At 46.8% G+C, this 23,405-nt stretch overlaps 3 protein-coding genes across 3 annotated transcripts; 2 read left to right on the forward strand and 1 right to left on the reverse strand.

The window, feature by feature from the left end:
• Positions 1 to 8,975: 8,975 nt before the first annotated feature.
• On the forward strand, positions 8,976 to 11,492 carry BO88DRAFT_185319 (stress-regulated transcription factor RPN4). The gene has a single exon (XM_025701782.1). It carries the CDS (start codon positions 9,174 to 9,176, stop codon positions 11,331 to 11,333), a length of 2,160 nt encoding a protein of 719 aa, XP_025558027.1. The 5' UTR covers positions 8,976 to 9,173; the 3' UTR covers positions 11,334 to 11,492.
• Positions 11,493 to 14,617: 3,125 nt separating this feature from the next.
• Positions 14,618 to 16,351, reverse strand: BO88DRAFT_458331 (uncharacterized protein; the record flags this gene model as incomplete). The annotated part of the gene is made up of 2 exons (XM_025711036.1): positions 14,618 to 16,042; positions 16,142 to 16,351. The coding sequence occupies 2 exons, from the start codon at positions 16,349 to 16,351 to the stop codon at positions 14,618 to 14,620; spliced, it is 1,635 nt and encodes a 544-aa protein (XP_025558028.1).
• A 144-nt stretch (positions 16,352 to 16,495) lies between these two features.
• On the forward strand, positions 16,496 to 22,469 carry BO88DRAFT_438927 (KR-domain-containing protein; the record flags this gene model as incomplete). Its single annotated transcript, XM_025709690.1, has 9 exons — positions 16,496 to 16,558; positions 16,666 to 16,888; positions 16,943 to 17,817; positions 17,877 to 18,591; positions 18,636 to 19,536; positions 19,607 to 20,098; positions 20,160 to 20,403; positions 20,424 to 21,329; positions 21,394 to 22,469. 9 exons carry the CDS (start codon positions 16,496 to 16,498, stop codon positions 22,261 to 22,263), a joined length of 5,289 nt encoding a protein of 1,762 aa, XP_025558029.1. The 3' UTR covers positions 22,264 to 22,469.
• Positions 22,470 to 23,405: the final 936 nt, after the last annotated feature.

Below are 23,405 nucleotides of genomic sequence, written 5' to 3' on the forward strand. Positions count from 1 at the left end.
ATTTGCACTGATACTGACGACTACTAGTAGTGGACGATTAACTTTGTTGATAGAGAGACCTATAAATAGAACATGATCGGAGATATACCTATTACCTACATAAATCATAAACTGAGTATACATAGCCTCATCAAGACATTAAAAAATATGGTCTCTCAAATAATAGTAACAATGTACGTACGTACGTAGGTAGTTACTCCCGAATTTTTGTTACTCAATCGCAAGTTATTTATTATCCACTCCTCAGCTAGCCCAGAACATCATGTATGCAATCCATCCATCCATACATACAGTGAAAGGAAAAAAAAAAAACAATAATAGCAATAATCAACAATGGACTTGATCTAGAATCAGATATCAAAATACCAACTACTACTAAATATAATTCTAAGCGAAGATCAGATTTTTTTTTTGATAGTAAGTAAGCGTATAAATTAATCTGATGTGCTGTTGTTGGTGGGGGAAATTGGGTTCTAGACCCGACCGACCGACCGGTCGCGACCGGGGTGCGCGGGCTGTGGGAGAAGGTCTGGACCGATCTTGTTCTACACATTCTTAGTACATGGTTAGTTGGTTATCAACAAAAGGTGGTATGCTAAGAGTCAGGCTGAGGGGTCATGTGCGCATTGGGGGATTGAAATTTGAAAATTCTTCGCTGTTACTGACTAACTTGCTAGCTGACTAGCTAGCTAGTTAGTAGTTAATGTATGTATGTATGTAGTTGTTTTGGGGATATTCTAGAAGGGTCTGTTTTTGGTGCATTACTCAGTACTACTTACTAGTAACAGGTTGTGTTGACTGTTGACATACTACCAGTATCTTCTATATCTGATGAGTATGGAATATATTTTTGTGTTGGGCGGAGGCTGAGTATCCGGGAAGGAATTATTGGTGCGCATATGTCCGATTCAAAGGCTTAGTATTTATATCTACTAATCTATGTATATGCATATATTGAATAATTATATCAAGACTTCATTTACAACACCATAGTATAGCTCAAGGCTGGCGGGGTAGTAAAGCCCGATGACAATGTGTCACTCAGTGGTAGTACTTACTAGGTAGTAAAGGTCTGTCTAATGGTGGAATTAAAAATAGTAACTTTCCTCGGTTCAATCATCAGATACTAGATCTTGGCCCATCATGACTCGAACAATTGCTATGCTACTACACTAGTCTATGGCATGTCTCACATCAATAATTGATAAGGTGATTCATTGTCATATTTGACTAAGTCAGTATTAATTTTTAGTGGTAGCTGATCATGACAGCTAACTAGTCACTAAGACATTGGTCACCAGCTGGCACGAGACACCTTTCCTTAGTATTGTTCAACGGTCGCTCGGTCGCTCGGTCGGTCGAGAACCTTCCATGGATTGATTAATTCATTGATTCGGTTGGGTACCTACATACTACTTGCAGAAAATAGATTGTAGTTCGGTTAGTAGTTAGTTAGTTATCTATCTACATAGTAAGTAGTGTCCATGCCCAATCAGCATAATCTTGGGCTGTGGCATCCTTGCGACCGGAGAGAAAAGTAGGGTAAGTAGTAGAGGGGTGTTCAACTATGTGGAACACCACCTACTTCCGAAGCACCCGAACACGCGCGCACGTTCGACCACAACACCCCTGCCACCGATTTGCATACAACGCTTTAAATTTATTAAAAATCAAGCAATTATCAACGTATCATATAAATTTATATGTAGAATAATGTTATTCAGGAATAATATTGAAGATTAAGATCTCTCAGAGGATTGTACAGGGGACCCTGAGCAGGATACTATATATAAATTATTTTTATTTAAAAAATATTATTTTTATAATACCACTAATTACTTACTTAGTTATTATATTAGGATTCTGAAGAAATCAGACCTGTGTAGCCAGGAATACTGTATACAGATATAAAAATAAATATAAAAAATATTATTTAAAATCTTCCTTTAATATTATTCTCTAGCTGTGTGTAGAGACTGGTGTAAGCAGGTATATAAAATATCTATATAAATTAATTAAATAATTAACTGTAGAGGGACAGTGCTGCCTTTGAAATAAGTATAAAAATTATTATTTAATACTGTATAGTTTAAAGAGATAGCTAACTAAATATTTAATTAAACAGCTCACGCTTTGGAACAGGTATAGAAATAAATGTAAAAATAGATATAATAATTATAAAAATATAATATTTTTTAGTAGATATTATAAATATATTCTAATCTATATCTATTTGTAATTTTATTTGCTGTTTTGCTTTTTTCTTTATTTTTTTTTATATAAAGATATCCTGGCACTGCTTTATCTCTGGAAGATTAAAAATCCTACTATTTATTTAAAATAATATATCTTTCTCTAGTACCTGATATTAAGTAATACAAATCTCCAGTAGTCTGTATATTTTATATAATTTCTGATAGAGTAAATTAATACTGCAGTATTTATATTTATAATAATTATTAAAATAGTAATATAGCTTTTTTTTATATACAGATATAGCCGAATCCAGTAAGTATAGTATAGTATTAAATTGATCTAGCTGTAGAGAAAATAATACAGTATTAAATAATATATTAACTGTTTAAAAAAAATCAGTAAAATTAAATTTAATAAGATTAAATCCTGTTTACTTAAAGATCTGTTTCTTACTAATCAGCTAGAGATTTAATAACTGCTAATTTAATATTATATTCTTTAGAATTATAGTATCCTCCTGTGCTTGCTATTATAAAAATATAAAATCATACTTTATAATGTTAACTTAGCCGGTCTGTAATTACTTCTGTAGATAATGACTGTAGTAGCTGTCTAAAGAAGCAAAAATACTAATATTTAGTAGTTAAAACAGGTGCGAGGTATATAATAATAAATAAATTAATATAATATTATTTTCCCAGCATGTAAAAATAAATTCAGGTAAAATATATAAAAGATAATTATTTAATATTAATATATAGTTTTCCTGTTTAATTATATAGTTAGATTATATTTTTTACTATACTATTATCTGCAGGATAAAGATCTGTTTTAATTAATTTAAAATATAATATTTATTATTATATTTATTTACCTGCACTCCTACAAGTGCTTCGGGGTCAGGGATTATATAATTTTATACAGTATTATTTAATTTATTTTTAAAAATAATATATAATAATGTTCTCTTCCCTGTAATACTATAATATTTAATTATAAATATTTATTTATAATTACTAGCAGTGGTTGAAGACCCTTCTCTAATTTAAATAAATATAAAAAACAGGATGATTTTCTGATTTCTAATAAAAATATTATAATAAAAATTTTTTTATCAACATTCTATATATTCTCACTGCGAATCTGATATTTTTTTTTGGTATGTTTAAAAAGATTAATAAAGTTGAAAATAATATCAGGCTGAGATTACTGCGCATATTTAATATTAAGATATCGCGTATTGGTTGTATGTAGATATAAATAATATTATAAAAAATATAGATACCAGTTTCTACTAATTACTTTAAAAAATTAATCCAGGCGTTTGTATTTTTGCTTATATATAGTATTTGCGGCATTATATATAACTGTATAGTTTGCCGGGAAGCCCTAATTAGTTAGATACTGAATATAATTAAATATAGCTGTTTTATCTGCGGGAGATAGCTTCTGTATAAATATATAATTTATAATATAAGATTATCTGCCACCTTGATATCAGTACTAAAGTATTATACTAGAAATATTATATATCTGCACGGCAGTATAAATACTGATATTCTTAATATAAATATCTTTAATTGCTGCTGCAATCTGTTCTTCTAGCAGTAGCGCACACGGTGAGATTAGTAGAGGAGATAAGAAGAAAGTAGTAACAAGATTATTATTATATTTAGAAATATAAGAAATCTCGCGCGTAGGAGTCACTGGTAGTGATAATAAAAGAGAAAAGATATAATAAATATCTTTTTTATTACTTATTTTCAACCGCTGCAGGATCTAGCGATAATTAGAGTTAGCAGTAATATTTAAATATTAAATAGAGTCAAATATAGCTTAATTAGGCAGTAAAAGACAAGATTAGTGGTGGTGGTGGTGGTGGTAGTAGTGGTGTGTTGTGGTTAGGGTCGCGCGCGCGCGTGTTCGGGTGCTTCGGAAGTAGGTGGTGTTCCACATAGTTGAACACCCCTCTAGTGGGTGGATGCGGGTGACCCGTGGTGCCGTGTACCCGAACACAACAATGTGTCTCAGTAGTCAGTAGTCAGTACTAGAGTCAGTCACTAGTGATCGACCGGGCCGATGACCCAACGACTGCGTACAATACTCTCTCAATCTTGATATCGCTCTATCTAACTGCTATCCGATAAAATAGACTCAACACAGGATAATGTGGATAGTCTGATGGAGACTCGGTGGGTATTCACGTCATCAATGCACGCGAAAACCATGTCATGCCCGGTCGGGGAACCGAAGATCGTAGGAGCCATGATTCCCTTCGGGCATCGCCTATAGTAGATTCCCCGAGTAGTTTGTTGCAATCAAGCCGGTGACTCGTGGGACATCGGGGAGGAGTGGGGGGAGGAGATCCGGGAAAACAGGTTGCAACGGATCAATGAGCCTGCTACCGGATGTCGGAAAGACAGGATTGCAAAGCAGACAGAAGAAGGAAGGGAAAAAAATAAAAAAGCAAATAGTACAACCTATCCGAGTAGGTGCTGGCAGTACTGGTGTAGGGAAGATAGTAGTCCGGGACTAGTCTGGAAGTTAGTTGGTTTGCAAGGATTTTCCCTGGACTCGGCTTTGCACGGCCCAAAATTAGAAAAGTTCTAGAAAAGACGTGGAAGAAGTCTATACGGCTGCGCCGAATGGAATTCCAAGCAGACTAAACCGTTTTGGCGTGGTCTTGCATATTCTTGACGTATGGAACCAGCGGTCGTTACCGAAATTACGGCGTACGGACGGAGTACGGGGCCCGAGTTACGCCTAAACGGGGGAGGAAGAGCGAATGGGGAGCTGCCCGCGGAGAATCCTGAACAGAAAGTCGATGAACTGGCAACCGGGCTGTGGCTGTGCGCCTTCCCAGCCAATCACACGTCGGGGTTTATCCCTGAGCAGCTGCAGGGGGGAAAGACGAGCGGAGAAAGAAAGGGATCATGGAATCTCGAGAGAAGAATTTTCTCACCCTTCCATGCATTAGTCTGTCACTAGTTGCGTCCGTTAGCATGTGGCAGGCAGGGGAGGGTTGCTGGTACGTGCTACTAGTAGCCCGAGATCGTCGCCCCGTGCGAGCATAGAGTGCTGACTGGGCACTCTTCCCTACCAATGAAAATTTTTTCACTGCCGTCTAAGGCCTTTCATAATGCATTTGTCTTGCAGGGTTCCTGGCGAAGGATTGGTCCGGTCATCCTTGTAGCACATGGCGTGGCCTTTCCGCTGGAAAGAAAAACCAATTTGACTTTGGTGGTTGCTGCTCGGCTACATGCTTCGGCAGTCCTGAAGACGTTTTGTTCCGACAACGAGTGGAAGTGGTGATGTCTTGCATTACGAGCTGAAACTCTCTGATCTCCATGCTCGACTCATTCAATTTTGGGGCTCCATGACATCTGTCAAATCATGTAGCTCCATTGACGTCGGATCACGGTCTTCCTCCCATTCCCCCGGCTGGGGAGGAGGGGCTTCTCCCAGATACCCGTCCCTCAGACCCGCCGGGGTCCCATACAACTCAAACACTGGATATCAACGCCCGGGACAACTGGGGCAACTTGTCCACTCCAGCTAGGTTCAACCAGCGAAGGCTGTAGTCTTCCCTGTTCCAGTCGCCTTGTGCTGACGGATGGTATCTGCGATACACCGTAGAAATAAAGTATCCTGTATAGGTATAGGCCACAGGATTCCTGCTACGGCTGAATGCAGACGATCCAGCCAGCTGGGTCAGAGATAGTGGCACCCGGGACAGAGCCCATTTGCTGTTACCTAAACTCGAGCTTTAAGTCTTTGCCACCAGTTTCAGCTGTCTCGTCTACTCCTGTGGTGGGCCCGCAAGTCGGGGCTTTTGTTTGGGGTCCTTGACAGGGCTCTGTGCCCATAGCTTAGTTGGAATGGAGTTGTAGTGGAACCTGGTGGCTTGAAGCCAAAAGGTAGTTGCATTAAACTATCCCCAATCACTGGTGTCAATGTACCAAGGTGGTCGAGCGTGTGTGGACCGGAATCAACGCCCGTCCCTCCACGTTGCGTACTTTGTATATGAGGCGGCCACGCGTAGACAACCTAAATGAAAAAATTTTCAGGGCAAGCAGGAACGTGCCAATAACGTTTAGATCTGGCTTTTTGCATGTGAAAACGATAGTAAGATCTGGGTTGCTCAAGGGGAAAGAGCTTTCCACCAGTCACACCACTACCACCGCAAGTCACCTCACATTGTTTTTGCACTTGGGTGTAATCCAGCAGTATGATTTGCAATTGCCTAAGGGGCAAATCATTGCGTATTCGTAATCGTGCAACTTGGAACCCATGCCCAGATGACTCTTGTGAATACTAACTAAGACTAATTCAGAGACAATGACTCAACGCCAGAAGCAACCAGATGCAACTCGTATGGTCCCGACGGGAATGCCTTCCTCCGATATAGGACATGTGCTGCTTCGGTTAGCGCGCAGGACCGTGGAACAGTCACAACATAATCTGTCATGCCATGATAAAAGCATCAGCTGACCCGATCACGCGTGTAGAGAAAAAGATGGCATTGCTGCAAGAGAGAGAGAGGGACCATGTTTGCTGCATGGCAGGCAGGCTGGGGGGAGGGAAAAAGAAAGGACCACCGGCCGAGAACCAGTTCGGAACAGATGTGCCGTGAAAATCAGGCTGCTAGCGTTGGAGGCAGCGCTAAGGCACCTCGGCCCAGCTACCCTGTCCAGTTGCAGTTGTGCTGTGAGTCGGCGATACGCAGTCTCCGAGGCCGGGGTCATCATTCTTGGCGCCGGCGTACGCCCGACCTTTTCCCGGCCCAGACAGTTCTCGACCCGTCTCAACGTTCAACATGACCGACCACATTATCAAATTCTCTCTACAATTGCTGACAAGCGTGGGTGGAATGCAGTAGTGTCTGCCAGAAGCATCTTGTGACGGTTTTATTCGGGCAACTCCGTGGAGTTTCGCGGCAGACCGATTACTATTGTTCATCCGGTGGATGATGAGTGGATTACTAAGGTGTGATTAGGCATGAGACATGCACTAGCCACATCATAGTGGCATTGTGGCGCAGGCAACCTGTGGCTTGTGGGGGTGTGTCTGTTCGCGTTGGCACCTATCGACTAGTTTGTCTGTATCGATGATCGGCAACTACGGAGCAGACCCTGATGCATCATCCAGCCAGGGCAGGCAATGCTGAAGAAAGGATCTTCAGCTTTTCTTGCTTTGCCGCGCACCGACTCTTTCCCACTCCTTTTCGTCGGTCGTACATGTCATCTGTAAGGGTTTTCACTCTTGGTGGTCCGATCGCAAGACAAACACGAGATCGGTATCTGGTTCTGCATTGCTTCTCAGATGCCATGTTTTACTTAAGCAACGGCATTGTGGCTGAGCCGTGTCCCATTGGCTGCCTCGGTTCCCAGAGGAGGAAAAACTAAAAAAGTTACAAAACAAACGATGCTTCTTGACACACGGTGTGGAGTCCGAGTCTGGTGTTTTGGTGCGACTAACGGATTACTAGTTTACCCGACTATATCGGACTTGTAGCCCTGTGTAGACTGGTAGGGATTTATCAGATAGATTAATTTACAACGAACTAACTGTAGCTGAAGAATCCCATCCCTACCAGTCCTACAGTACTAAATCGGTGCACTTCCTTCTTTACCCTCAATTAATTAGATCCGTTATGACCATAAATAAATCATTCAATTTCAAGAAACTGCCAGAAATTTCCATCCCCCGTAATATCCGAGATATTTCGGGTTAATCAATTGCCTGGACTTATCGGACGAAACAGCTGAGGGTTTAGCGGGTGCAGAAGTTTACTAAGTTTACCAGACAAGTGCAGGCATGCTGAAGGGGAGGAGGGGAGGGAAAAAGCAAAAACACCAAAAACCAATGAAAAAAAGAAAAATACCCACTTGGGAGACTGAGAGTCTGGGAGAGTGTGGCTTGGGGGCTTTTTCGGGGGTGGGACCGCATTGGATAACCAGCTCCCCGGAGATGCAGATCGAAAAGTGCAAGCCAAAGTGGGTCTCTGCCTGGTGGTAAGGCAGGTAAGTTTTACGTGTTCGGCCGTACGTACGGGTATGACGGAGTAAAGTATGAGGGATGGGTTTGAAAGACGCTTAACCCGATCGGGCGAAAAATATAAAAAATCGAGTCACAGAGGAAAGCGATCGTCGGGCTTGTCCGTTAGTGGAAGTTCTAGTTTAGTTACTTAGTACTCTGACTGAACAGACTTACTATGCGGCAGCAACGTCATCCCCATAATAAAAGAGCCATCCTCTCCCCCTCCGCTTCAGCTATGCTCTCCCTTTCCCCTCCCATCATTATCTTTGAATTTTAAATCATCCCAATTGATGACTCTTTTACATCAGACTTGTTCATCTTATTAAATACCTTGGTCTACCTCTCCACCCCGACCGGTCTTCCCCATTAACAATCCAACCTTTCCCCCCTTCTATTACACTTGGTGTTCCCCCCCAATACCCGTGGTCCTCCGATCTACAGTAAGTTGGCTCGTACCAATCTTGCCCCCCACCACCCCCCATCCTTACGTTGTCTACCTTCTTGTCTTCCTTCTCTTTCTTCTTACCTGGTCTTTGCATCATTTGGATCAGATTGAGTCTAACCAGGCCTTTCTTGAAATCTAGCTTTTGTCCTTACCAAGGGTTTTTCACCGACAAAGCCTTCAACTAACGACCTCCCGCCTTCCTGATTGGACCTTCCACTACTCGACGTTTCCAGACTCTTCGACACGCATTGCCTGTCTACTTGAATCTCCGGATCACTCCGTTTCGCTGTTCTCGTTGACTCATTTCTCCGGTTGGCACACTTCGCACTCATACGCTTGGCCCTTTGAAAGAGTTTAGTGGGGGCCGCTGGTGCCAACACCTATATTATAACTTTTGAGTCGACACCCGGTGGCAAATTCCGTGTCTATACCTGCCCACCACCCCCCGTCGGCGTCATTCTCCCTTTGACGTCCAATCGCGAACAAGCACATTATGTTCATGCACCCTGCTGCACGTAAGGGTTTGATCACTGAACCAACTTCCATCCCCTATCTCAACTACCAAGATCCCGTTTGCATACAAGACGACCAGATTCTCGACTACTCTCAAGAAGCCGCTCTCCACTTTCTCGGCCAACAACAACCTCGATTGCAGACTCCTTTCCAGTACCAGCCGGATTTGCAGTTCGTCTCTCCGCCGTCTTCCGCTCCTTCCTCTCCTACTTCCTCACCCGCCTCCACCATCTCCCACTATCCTGCGACAACAGCGGTTGCCGCGGATTACTCCTCTGCCGTCTTCGACGGCAATTCCTTTGAGGCTCCTTCGATGACACCCTCCTCCTCCTACAACCCTTCCATCAACATTCATCACTCAGCATCACCACCCTCACAAGCCTACCTTCCCCAATATACGCAACCTTACTACTTCAACGGCAACCCGATGTTGGCACAACAGTCTGTCGCGAACAACCACGGTTGGGAAGGCAACTTGCAGCTGCTGGGCCCAGCTCGCCTCCAGAACAATCTACTGAAAGCCTCTGCTAGTCCATCATCGAGCCGCTCTGCACCCGCTGGCAGTTCTTACTCAAGGACAAACGGTGTGGCCAAGCCTCTGCCTACCCCTGTGCAGACCCCCGTGCAGTCCTTCCAAGATGGTAGCCAGACCGACGCCGATCTTGCTATGAGACGGGCGATTCTGGAGCAGCAGCAGCAACAGCAACAGCAGAAGCAATCTCGTCACCAGCATCAGTCTAGCGACTACTCGCTAGCGCCTTCTGTATCGAGCGTGAGTCACAACTCGCCAGTGACTCCTCATACGGGCTTCGAAGACCTCGATGACGCATCGAAGGCGATTGTAAATGGTGAGAACCGGTTTCCCGACGTAGACAAGTGGATGGATGATTACTTACGCCTCGATGCGCTTTCAGACTACAACAACCACAACGCGAACAACAACATGACCATTGGCATTCCCAAGCTCAATCGCACGATTTCCGACATTTACCAGGACGAGCTTTACAACCCCGCCATGATGTCTACTCCGCAGATGGCCAAGCCCGCGACAAACCAGCAAAATCTCCTGGCACCATCGTTCCGGAATGTGATCGCCGATCGCCTTCAGGCTGCCAACCAGGGCCACTTGACCGCACGGTCCCAGTCTCCCATGGTGAATATGCCGCGCGATCGCTCTCCCTTCCGCCAGAACTCTCCTTTGGCCGCTGAGTACAATCATGCGGCTTTGCAACAACCTCAGATGGCCACCAGCGCCCCTACATCCCAAAATGGGGTGAACATGGGTCAGGCGGCCCAGGGAGAGCCTAAGACGATGTCCCCAAAAGATGCCCTGCTGGACTTCAATGAGGGCGACGATACCGGCTTGCCTCTCTTCCCCCCTTCGTCCCAGCCCGACTTCAATCTGGGCGATGCACTGGGTCTACGCCGGGAGAGTTCCGGCTCCTTCCAGCCGACTCAGAACTTTACGTCGATGGAGTCGTTCCCCAGTCAATACGCTACGCAGGGTGCCACTCAGCAGTTCGCCTTTGGCCAACAGCAGAACCACCGCCAGCCACAGCAACAGAACAACAATCTGCTGCATCAGACTCCCGAATTCCCCGCGTCTCTCCCTCGGTTTGACTCTACGGGTAGTGATGTGCTGCCTTCGACTGAGATGACCTCCCCACAGGCATCGCAGAAGATGCCAATGCAGGCACCACCGGTCAAGGAAGAGATCAGTCGACCGGAGAATACCTCGGCCGACGGAGGCACCTACACCTGCACATACCACGGCTGCACACTACGCTTTGAGACCCCGGCCAAGCTGCAGAAGCACAAGCGCGAGGCGCACCGTCAGACCACCCCTGGCGGTCACCTGGTTACTCGCGATACATCGGCCCGCAATTCGCAGGCTGGACCCCACAAGTGTGAGCGCATCAATCCGTCTACGGGCAAGCCGTGCAACTCTGTCTTCTCCCGGCCTTACGATCTTACACGGCACGAGGACACCATCCACAATGCTCGCAAGCAAAAGGTGCGGTGTCATCTGTGCACGGAGGAGAAGACTTTCTCGCGCAATGATGCGCTCACCCGGCACATGCGCGTGGTGCATCCGGAGGTTGACTGGCCCGGAAAGCAACGGCGCAGAGGGCGGGAGTGAAGCTTGGGTGGATCAGCCCCAGTTCCCAGCCCCCCCTTCTTTCCTTCTCCTTCCCCCCCTCCTCTCCTCTCCCAATTCCAATTGAGTGGACCGACAAGGGGGTATGTGGAGGATGGGGATGGTGAGTGCCATTCAGCAGCCCCGGCGGTGACAGCATGAGATCCACCTGGTTTCCCTCACCATGACGGATCCAAGAAGCCTCCGACGTCATGGGCTAGTCCCCTTCAGGCAAGGACTCGCTAACGGGCCCGGATCGACGGTCACACCTGCTTCATCGGGCAAGTGTGGAGCCTGAGGACGTGCACCCAATGCAGCAGCCATGACGTCACGGCTGCACCCTTTGGGACGGGCGGCCCGCCGGTGGACCAATCAGCGGGCCGATGACGTATCGATTTCTTTTTCAGCGAACGAGCAGGCCTTTTTTTGCTTCTTTTGGCTTCCTTCTTTTGCGATGCTTTTCTTTGTTTTGCATTACATGCCATGGGTCTTAGATTTCTTTTGTCATTTATTCATCATCTGTGATGTGAACGGTGTTGCTGCGAAATCCTTTCTCATTGGGTCACGGTGGTTTTCGGAAATGGGGTTTGCATCAAAAAAAGAATTTCTTTTTTGCGCGTGTGTATATGCAAAGGTCCCGCGTGTCTGCTTTCTTTCCAGCCAGCTTGTTACGAATTCCTGGGGTTTTACGCTTTGTACTATATTGTCCCCTGTATGATTGTTACGTGATGAGATATTTATTGCTGCAGCTATTTTTCGTTTGCATTGGGTCGGCATGGTGGTGGGTTTGGCGCGCAGATTGTGATGAAAAAAACATGTACAGTATGATATGTATACATATATCGTGAAAGACATATATACCACCTTTATTATGCTTACTTTTCTTTTCTTTTCTACTAGTAGTCAAGAATATTGTTTCAGAAAAAAGGGGCTAACGGGGCCTGTCAGCCTGAAAGCTCTCAATAGTTAAATTGGGAGCTTTAGCGAAAGAAGCTATGAACATCTGCTGCACACTGCACGGTGTCATCGGCAGGTACCCAACTACTTTCCTAAATAGTACCAGAAGGAAGATGTTATGGAAGCCCAAACATACAATAGTCCAATCTAATAATAATACCAATACCAATACCAATGATGATAATAGTAATATTAATGATCATGCATGCATACCTACCTCTCCATGCACATTGTAAGGGTACTTTTATCAAAGACATGGTGGTGCTTGCTGGCTGGCTGGTGGTTTCGGAAAGAATGAATGAATGAATGAATGGGAAATGAAATGAAAAGGGCCATAGGGTATGACATCATCCATATGCACCCCTGTTCCGGTAGAACTACGGGAAGCTATGCATGGCATCACCATACATACATACATCATTTTTCATAACGTACGTACAACGTACAAAAAACCATGCATGCGTGCATGTTTCTGATTTCTTTCCAATTCTTTTCTTTCCTTGCTTTATGAATGATAATTCTCCGGAAAAAAAATGTGGTTTTGTGGCGGTGCAAGGTATGTTATGTATGTACTTTTTGAGTCATAGTAGAATTGGTAAATTGTTAATCAGTTATTGATAATGGGTTAGTCAGTCAGTGAGATGGGGATTAGTAATTCGTTTGTCAATAACTAACATGAATTATTTAATTTGCTATCGTACTTTTGATTTATTATTTCAATAGCAACTAATCAAATGATAAAGTCATGCTTATGTATATCTGACTGAGCTAGTTACCCTATGCAGTAAACCCACTGACTCACTCAAACCTCATAGTAACCTATTTCCGAAGGAGTGAGTAAATCATTCCCCACATAATTAGTTAACCCCTCTTTTTTTCATGAGGTGGGTTTGGGGGTATCCACAGTAGTAGTAAATCATTAAATCCACTTTTCAGTCCACTTTTGAAGGAAAGTCCCTTGGGTACGCAATTTGGTCTGTTTTATCGGTCGGCTATCCACTCCAATTAAAGAAAAAGGTTTTGTATCAGGTTGGTGGAGAAAATTGTGTGGGTTAGGGATCGATCTACATAACATCGTACACTTGTATCTAATTTACATTTCTTAGATTTGTTTTTGTTATACCACGATTTGGATGTGTGTGGGCTTCTGAAGATGTTCTTGTAGATATTGTAGTGGTAACGATAAAATTTTGTCTAATCATTGAACTTTACCTGTTTAGCTTCCAACTACCATATGTCGATTAGCACAACTAGTTATCACCTCCTCAGCCACAACCTCGGGCTGCCGCTGCCATCAGAACTACTATAGATTCATTCCGTATCTTGCCTCTTCGGTAACATCTTAGAGGAAAAAATCTAATGCGATCATGTCTGTCTAGTTATGTTGTCCTTTTTTCAACTCTGCTTACTTTGTTGCATTCTTGATTGTGCCGGCGAAAAGGGCTCTATCGCGACTTATAGTTGCCTGAACATCGTGATTACTATTATCCTTGATGGCTTGGCTACTGCTCCTGCCTGTGCTCTTTGGAAAGACTCATTATGGCATCTTGCAAGAATCGATACCCCGGGGCAACCTGTTCTTCCCCACTCTCGCGTCCCCAGCTGCGTATACAAATCATGCAAATGAGGCACCGACTTCAGTCCAAGCAGGCCACCTACTACTCCCTGCGTCTTCAATTCAGTGATGAATCTCTCCGCTGATTCAATCGAAACGACCTGGACCTGTCGGCTGTGGATGACGAACGTCGGTGTCCGGTAGTTGCCCTCCCGGACTTGTGCCAGTGGGCTGATCGCTGCAAGGCGAGAAGCGGACGGCATCGCGAGGTCATCGGCGCTGCCAGTCTGAGCGTTGAGTAACAATGGGAGGGCAGTGCCATTCTTCGATACTGAGAGCACGAGATCAAGGCGATAGGAACTGCTGTCCGATGAAGCATAGCGCTCTGGAAAGTGGACCCAGACTCAACTATCCTATCCTCGCACTTTTGCTTCCAACAAGTAATTGCTGCAGAGATGCCTCGCTCCCCACTCCTCGGGTGAAGCTCGTGCGAGAAAACCCAGCTTCTTGAAGCACCTCCATCCACTTGGACGCTGGCTGAAGAGGATACTCGGTCCCGTTTTCGGCCACCCACCATTCATCAAACAAGCCAAAAGTCATGTCAAGCCAGGCCAGCGGTTGAGTTCTTTCTGATAAAACGACAATCCCGTCATCAGTCAGGCTGTCCCTTATCCTGCGGCAAGTTCCAACCCTGCTGGAGGTTGCGTGCACACAGTTCGTTCCGATGACTATGTCGTAGCGATTGCGGTGCTCCCTTCTCATTTCCTCTTCCAGATCAATTGTGTCGTAGTCGATCCAGGAGATTAACGAATTTGTCCTTCGCTTTGGAGACAATCGGTGCAGATACATCGCTAAAAGTGTGTTGGCACGGGATTCTCGCCGCCTCGATAGCCTGCGCCAGTCGCAGAGTTGTGCCCCCGGTGCCTGCACCAACTTCCAGAATGCGAGGGACCCGCTTATTGCTCTTATGATGTATCTCGTGTCCGCGAAGCAGAATCATGACTAGAGTCACGAGCTGATCCGTGTATGTGGATACTATTGGTGACTTGGCATAATAGTCTTCCACGATCTTGGATGAGGCTGGACTTCCAGACATCAGTAAATGAGGATTTTGTTCGCCCTCTAATACGGGTGCCAGGCTTTCTCCGGTCAGTTTCATCAACTTTGCTTCCGGCAAATAGGCTGGAAAGCTCGAATCTAAGTTCTCATACACCTCTGCAGCAGAACCAAATTTTGGGGTTTCACGACCTCGAACGATTATGCTCGCCTGTATGAAAACGACCCCATGGGTCTGAAGAATCTCCCATAGTCGAGCAACGAGTTTGCTGTGCCTGGCTATATGCTTAATTGGGGCAATAACCGTTCCTGAGGGCAAAGGCAGGATAGGAACCCCCAAAGCCTCGAAGGCTTCCAGGATATAGGCCTGCACCAGAAGATCTTGCAAAGGTAAGACATTAGATTCGTAGGCGATATACCCATTCCTATTTTCCGCATCTCGAAATTGGCTGTCGACTTCAAGCAGTGCCTGTACTGGGTCCGGTGTGGCCGCGGTCCTGTCATCTTCATGTCCAACCACCCCGTTGAGCTTGGTCTGTAAAAGAGCTGGTGGAATACCAGAATCATTAGGCGATACCGGCTCATTGTGATGTATAATTTCATCACTACCATTTGTGAGTTGAGAGTCCCCAGGCGACTTTTGCCTCACCATTTCAGTGAGGTTCCCCACAGACGTTTGTCCCAAGCCTACGGTACTGATGCTCGAGTTAAATGCTGCGTTGAGCTCATCCGAAAACTCCATCAATGATAGAGAATCGATACCAAGGTCTATGAGGACAGAATCCGCAGGAATTTCATCCGGGTCCAAACCAGTATAATTCGAGATGAGCTCCTTAATCACAATTTCGGGGTTCCTGTACTTTTCTCCTGATGGGGTTGTCACGGCTGTTGTAGCTGTCATAGGACTCGATTCCGTGTCACTGATTGGCAATTCACCTGTAGACATAGCAGCAGCATCAGGGACTTTCTGAGCCGGCATGCGATCAGGGCGAGATACTGGCTGCTGTGGCCGAGAAACGCTGGCGTTGTTAGCTGCTCCAAGGAATTTGCCCAACTTCACCTTGTCCATCTGATTGAATCGAACTCCTGACATCATCGCTACCACCTGTCTTTCCGGGGAGCGTACGAAGACATCCCCAATGAACTAATTGTTACCAGCCGACATGATTTTTGTGTAGACGAACCACTCCCCCTCGAAATCTGCTAGACAGGCAGTTGTCAGAATCACACGTTCAATACCCACCGCAATCAGGACTTGGTCATTAGCAGCGGTTTCGCTGCTATTGAGCAGCAGCCCTGTCACCGAAATGAGGGAATCCAGGAGCACCGCATCACATCGCGTCCAAGTAGGGCTCTCCATCCGACCGGGCTGGCCGTTGGGGAGTTTGACGGTGGCCACCGCTCCATCCACTACCACAGACTGGATACCTTGGAGGAAGGGAGCGTAGTGCATTACTTTTGAAAATTAGCCATACGCTCTCTTTGCCATAAATCGCTCAGCTGTCTTGCAGTCATGGAGTTGAGTGAAAGCGCCATCCACGAGTCGCCCGTATGTAGTCAGGTTGGCCTGTGACGATACGGCAGCCACACCCACGCAATGGACCAAAGGTTGTCTGGACGCTGGAGTTGTGGAGCACACAGTGAACTTCCAGGATTGCTTGTGAGCAAGTTCCTGGAGCTGCAGCTCTAATTCCCGCGATTGGTTCTAATTATTCGACGGGACCGTTCTAATATCCACACTATCCAGAAACACTGTACGATGATAAGGGCCCCGAACTGAATCAACCAGAGTTTTGCCAGCCGATTTGCACAGCTTTACAGATTGCCCTCGTCGAACTTCTAGCGGACTGGAACTTCCATCCATTTGCTGCGGTTGGTCATTTGTCCGGAGAGGTTGCCGCTGCATACTGTGCCGGGATTATCACTAAAAGCCGCGCTCTTGAGCTGGCCTTATTCCGAGGCTTAGCTGTCTCGGCAACATCGCGAATAGGTTCTCCAGATGGCGGCATGCTGGCAACACGGCTCTCATCGGATTAATGCTCAGAGCTGCTTGCAGATCTTGCGAATAGTCAGAACCCCGAAACACGCAACATTGGTATCGCGTGCTACATCAGCCCTCAGAACCTGACCTTATCCCGAGCCACGAATCAAATCGAAAGATTGGCACTCGCGTTGGAAACAGAAGAGATCATGAGCAAAAGGTCGAACGTTAGCATCGCGTACCACAATGCAAAGTACATGGAATCTGCAGCAAGCTTATATCAGGCTCTTATCAAGAAATCACACTCGAGCGAACCCGGAGGGAGGGCGAATTCAACACCCAGTTGCTACATGTTTTCCAGTGTTCGCGATATTATCTTTGCGCCAGACTCGGATGCGTCTGAAGTTTCGAAACCAGATTATTGGCTTGACAATCTTGTCTGTCCAGTACGATTTACACAAGCCATGCAGAAGTTAGCATCGCTACTCGAAAATAAGGTTGAAATTGCCAATACCCATTTCATTGAAGTCGGACCACATTCTACACTCAAATCAGCAATCAAGGAGAACTTGGCCATAAAATTCAAGGGCTGGAGCGTGGAAAGGATGTACAGTCATATGTTATCTCGCCAGAAATCAGCAGTATCCACTGCGTTGACGGTCGCAGGAAGACTGTATAGTCTTGGCCTTCCACTCGATTTGATTGCAGCGAATAATCAGCACTCGAATAGCAATCGGGTACTCATCGATCTTCCATCATATCCATTCAATCATTCCAAGCGATACTGGATGGGAAGTCGCATCAGCAAGGACCATCGTAATAGCAATCACCCCCATCATGATTTCCTTGGTAAGTCAGCATCAGATTGGAACCCTCTGGAACCACAATGGAACAACAAAATCATACTCCAAGACCAGCCATGGATCAGAGACTACCAGGTGAGTTGAACTCATGTGAATTCCATTAGGGTTTTCATCCTCCTAACTAATCGGCACAGGTTTCTGGGGCTTGCGTCTACCCTGCAGCTGGAATGCTTGCTATGGCTATCGAAGCTACACGACAGGTTGTATATGTCCCCAATCACCAGCCGATATGCTATCAGTTCAGAGATGTGGTTTTTAGCAGAAGTGTTGTGGTCCCAGACTCAAGGCTGGGAGTTGAGGTCCAGTTCCGTCTGCGAAAGGTTGAGCAGCTGAGCATGGACCTTGCTCCTTGCTATGACTTCCGGCTCTACATGCACGACCACGGGGGATGGGCTCAATGTTGCCGAGGCTATATTGCGATTGAGCACCATACTAGCCTTTGTGACTTCGACCTCGATCGCAGTGCGGCGGACGAACAACTGAAACGACTGAGTGCAAGCCTCTCGCCTGCTCAACACCAGAAATTCTTCGCACGCTTGCGTGACTCGGGGCTTAGCTATGGTCCAATATTTCAAATGGATCGCGAGAACATGCACGGTGTTGAGAATGAAGGTGTCGGAAAGATTGATTTGCAAAGGTGGACCGACCTCATTGAGGAGAACAACCAATCGCCCTGCTTCATCCACCCTGCGGCACTCGATTGTATCATTCAGGTGGCTTTCCTTGGGATCACGCGTGGGGGACAAGTTGAAATCCCGACCATCGTACCGACAGCGGTCAATCATCTGTGGATATCGGCAAATATAACACAGCAAATGGTTGCTGTGTCCGCAAAACCTATTCAGAGCAGTGAGCGGCGCTATGATGTGGGTTACATCTCACTTGGGGCTGAGACGAGAGACCCCTACTCATGGGCGATCTAACACTCACATCCATTGAAAAGACTGCTACCCCGGCTGCAAATGAGACTAAGGAAAGCATAGTCTCCATGTACCGTGTTGAATGGAAGCCCGATGTCAATCTTCTTGGCCCTCAGTCTGGGTTGTTTGCCGCCCAGCCTTTGCAGCTATCCCAAAGTGAATTAGAACGGATCAAGTTCACTGAATATGCCTGCTTCCTTGCGATGTCTGAAGTTTTACACCCAGTCGATGGTGGCGTGTCAGTTCATTACCAGAGCCCTAAACATCTACAGAAGTACCTGGCATGGATGCGACATCAGAGCGGGCTTATAAGCGCGTCCGTTGATTGGAGAGATTGGATCTCTACACAACCAGCAGGTAGTGGGTTCCAGGAGCAGCTGTGGCAGAGAGTATCATCATTCGGACCCGAGGGGAGGCTTATTGTGAGATTATGTCGGCAACTCTTGCCCATCAATCAAGGGGAGGTTGATGTGCTGCAGATTCTCTTTGCCGACGAAACGTTGGCAGACTACTACAGACTCGAGAACCCTCCTCCTGAAGTTGTAAAGGGAGTCCAGCAGTATGTTGACTGCATGGCGCATGCCAATCCTAACATGCGGGTTCTGGAAATCGGGGCAGGTACAGGTGGTATGACACAGTATATCCTGGATGTCATTGGCGGCCATAATGGCAGTGCCGTGGAGCGTTTTGCACAGTATGTGTTCACAGACATCTCTCCCACAATTTTTAAGGACGCCAGAGAAAAATTAGGCAAAGGGGAAAGGATCGTGAGGAAGACCCTGGATATTGAGAAAACACCTGCAGACCAAGGCTTTGAAGTTGAGGCCTTTGATCTCGTCATTGCCAGCAATATAAGTTCGCACTCTGCATACCGGTGGATTCAGAGCTGACCAGCCTAGGTTTTACATGCCACCAAACTTAGCCTTAACTCTGGGGAACACCAGACAGCTTTTGAAGCCCAGAGGGAAACTTATACTCGTTGAGGGTACTAGTCCTAACCTACTACGGACCTCTTTCATCTTCGGCTGCTTGCTGGGGTGGTGGCTATCAACCGAGTCGTATCGCGAGTGGAGACCACTGGTCTCTGTGGACCGGTGGGATAAGCTGCTCCATGATAGCCAATTCACCGGAGCGGATTTCCTTCTAGACGGTCCAGACAAGGCAAATTCATTGAGTAGTGCGGTAATCTCAACTGCGCGCCCTCTCATTCGGTTTAACAGCGACATGCCAACATCGTCAGACATTCTCGTTGTGAGAAAAGAGAGCTCAGATTTGCAGCAGTCCTTAGCTACCGCAATATGCGACTCATTACAAGAGTCGGAACTGTCTGTCAGCATCCATGATGCTTCTGAACTACACGAGGTTCTCAATGGAGCTACCGTGGTCTTGTTGCAGACCATTGACGATTTCGTATTCCAGGAGCTTGACGAGAAAGGGTACCAGAATTTTAAAGACTACTGCGGCAATGGCCAATAAGCTGCTTTGGGTGACACGGAGATACGACAGCCAAAAGCCAGGTTCACTGGAGCAGGATGCTGTGCTTGGCCTTGCACGCTCCCTCATGTCAGAGATCGAGGGCCTCAATATCGTGACCCTAGGATCGGAAGATATCGAAACTACTTCCCGCGCAGCACAGCATATCCGGGCAGTGTTGCAACACTATTTCTGTGCTGACACCTCCTTACTGAGCATAGATGGCGAGGAGATCTTTGAGATCTATGGCCGCCTTTGCTTGAGTCGAGTCTTGCCGGCAGAAAATAGCCAGGGGATTCAATAATCATCCATGACGGGGCTAGTTCACTCAGTCAAGCCGCGATTCAACTCGCTCAATTCCTGGGTGCAGAGGTTTTCGTGACTTTCAATACTAGGGATGAGGAAGCTATAGCGGATATGTACTCCATTCCAGCTTCGCACCGATTTCCACAACAAGGACATATGCTGATGACGGGAAACAAACGCCTAACCCACGATCGAGGCGCGGATGTCATGTTCACGCCATCGATTGCGAGAGAATCAGATCAAGCAGCGTGGAACTGCTTAAAAGAGTATGGCCGAGTTATTGAGGTAGTCGACAAGAATGCACGTTCATCCTTCGGAGCTATGCCTCCCCGGCCTCAACTGTTCAAACAAAGCGTCATGTTCGCCCGGCTGGATATTCCGACGCTTCTTCAGGACACAGAGAAAATTGCAACTATCTTGCCTGAGGTCATGCGTCTGATTGAGCACAAATCAGTGGTTCCTGTACAGCCTCTCAGGGTACTCACCCTCTCTGAGCTTGAGAAATCCGGTGGTGTGAAGGCTGTCGAGCATTCTCGGTCAGCCAAGACATGTATTTCCTTCGACTTGAACAACCTTACCGCATCCAAGCCGCAACTATTTGACTCAACAGCGACATACCTCATTGCCGGGGGCTTGGGTGGTCTCGGGAGAAGCATAGCCAAATGGATGATATCCAATGGGGCCCGATATCTCGTTCTCCTTAGTCGGCAAGGTACAGAAAGTCCTGGAGCAGATACCTTCCTTGACGAATGTGCGACCATGAGCGTGACAACTTTCGCGCCCAAGTGCGATATAAGTGATGAAAGGGCATTCAGTGAAGTTATCCAGGAAGTGCAGCGGCGGATGCCCCCCATCAAAGGATGCATCCAGGCATCTATGGTTCTGAAGGTAATCTACCACATGAAAAGAAATGCCCAGGCAAGAGTCACAATCTAACATGTTGTTATTGCAGTCCGCTATGTTCGCCAAAATGACCCTCGACCAGTGGAACGAAGCCCTACGCTCAAAGGTGCAGGGTTCGTACAATCTCGATCGCCACCTACCAACCCCGCTGGACTTTTTCATCTTCTTATCGTCCGTGTGCGGTATAATTGGCGCCAGCGGTCAATCAAACTACGCCTTTGGGTGCGCCTACCAAGATGCACTGGCCCGGTCTAAAGTCGCGATGAGACAGAAGGCCATTTCCATTGACCTCGGAATTGTCGAAGGGGTTGGATACACGGCCGAGCATCAGGGCGTGGGTTCCTTCATGCGCTCATTGGGTTTACAGCCCATCCCTGAAGAATATCTCCTTTCAATACTAGAATATTACTGCGACTCCAAGCGTGAAATATGCCATCCCAGCGACGCCCAACTAGTCGTTGGCATCATGAACCAAGACGAGATGCAGAGAAGTGGACTTGTGCGCTCGCGATTCTACTCACGGCCTTTGTGGAATCATTTGCAGCGACGCATGAACCCAACGCTTGGCAGGAGCAAGGTTGTTGCTGCTCAACGATCGAATGAGAAGGGCCCCTCATCGCTGAAACTCCCGATAGCTGCGAGCGATGATACACTTTCGTCTACTGTGGCAGATGGCGGTCCAGACGCGGTCAGTCGGGCCATCTGCGAAAGGGTCTCGGATGTGCTTGCTATCAACGCTGATGATATTGATCCGGCGAAGCCGTTGCATATGTATGGGGTGGACTCGTTGGTTGCGATGGAATTGCGGAGTTGGTTTAAGGAAGCACTGCAGAAGGATGTGGCTGTGTTTGATATCTTGAGTAATCGGCCGATAGAAGTGTTGGCTCAGGAGGTCGTGGGGGTGGCTGCGGCTGCATGAGGTGGGTTACAACTATTCTAGGAGTCTGTGACATTTTCTCTCCGGTTGCGGTGCTTCTGCCTCATACATGCACTCCTTTGGCTAAGGTAACCTGAGGTGATGCGCAAGATACCCTGTAGTGATAGTCCGCTTATTGCGTCATGATGAGCGCTGTCTTGCGTACGCCCGTCAAGTGAGCTTCTGAGAAACCTGTCTTCGGCATGTAGGAGTAGTTGATCAGCATTACTCGGTAGCATAGATCTTGAGTTCGGACTTCGAATATCAGTCATGCCATGTATCATAATCATAGAACATACACACGGTCGTGGGTTCATTGGCGGGACCCAAAACCGGCTATCCTCTAGATTGAGGTATGGGCAATACATCAGGGCAGAATACACGTGCCATTGTCGTCAGTATGCTGTTGATACAGGGACGGGCCGGTGACGTAAATTTCGATAATTCCTCTATGTTCCATGCTTTCACGCCGATATCACCGACGGTCAAGCAACCAACCACATGGTCTGATCCGGGCATTGAACTTTTGATCCCAGTTGCTGGGTTTTGTGTGAATATCGGTGAACTAATTGTAGGATCTGGAAGCTCTGAGACAATCATTAGGTGTGGAGCTTCCCTTGCTGGACTTTTCCCGGTGTGTATATCCACACGCGTTACGTTCTTGGGTGATCCCATGCTCTTTCCAAGGCATTGGGGGTGGGCAAGACAATTTGAATGCCCTTCACGACACTGGGTCACCTGCGGACCCTATGCTGCGCTGGATCTCACCGGGGCCTGCGAGTAGTCGTGTGGCCATCCTGCAATATTTCCGTGGGGGTCTTACCCAGTCCACTCGCAGTTCCTTTGACACTTGCCGAGTACAGCCCCCATGGCCCATTTCATGTGGTTCCACCCATTGTGCTCCGGATTCTCGCGGCTATGGTGTCCGTGATGGCGTAGGTAGAGTGGCCTGGGGGTGTCTTCGGAACTGGGTTATGGCGATCAAGGAGGAGTGATAGTATCCATGTATCTTGCTTGTGAGGGATAAAGGAAACATGGGCCTGGAACGCAGTAGCACTGTGTACATTAGCTGTGCCTTATGTCTCTGCTTGGCCTTGGAGGGTATGTGGCCCTGTTGCCAGTCCCTCGACGTGACTGCTGCTCGT

Source organism: Aspergillus vadensis (genome assembly GCF_003184925.1).
Source record: "Aspergillus vadensis CBS 113365 unplaced genomic scaffold BO88scaffold_32, whole genome shotgun sequence".
NCBI lineage: Eukaryota > Fungi > Ascomycota > Eurotiomycetes > Eurotiales > Aspergillaceae > Aspergillus > Aspergillus vadensis.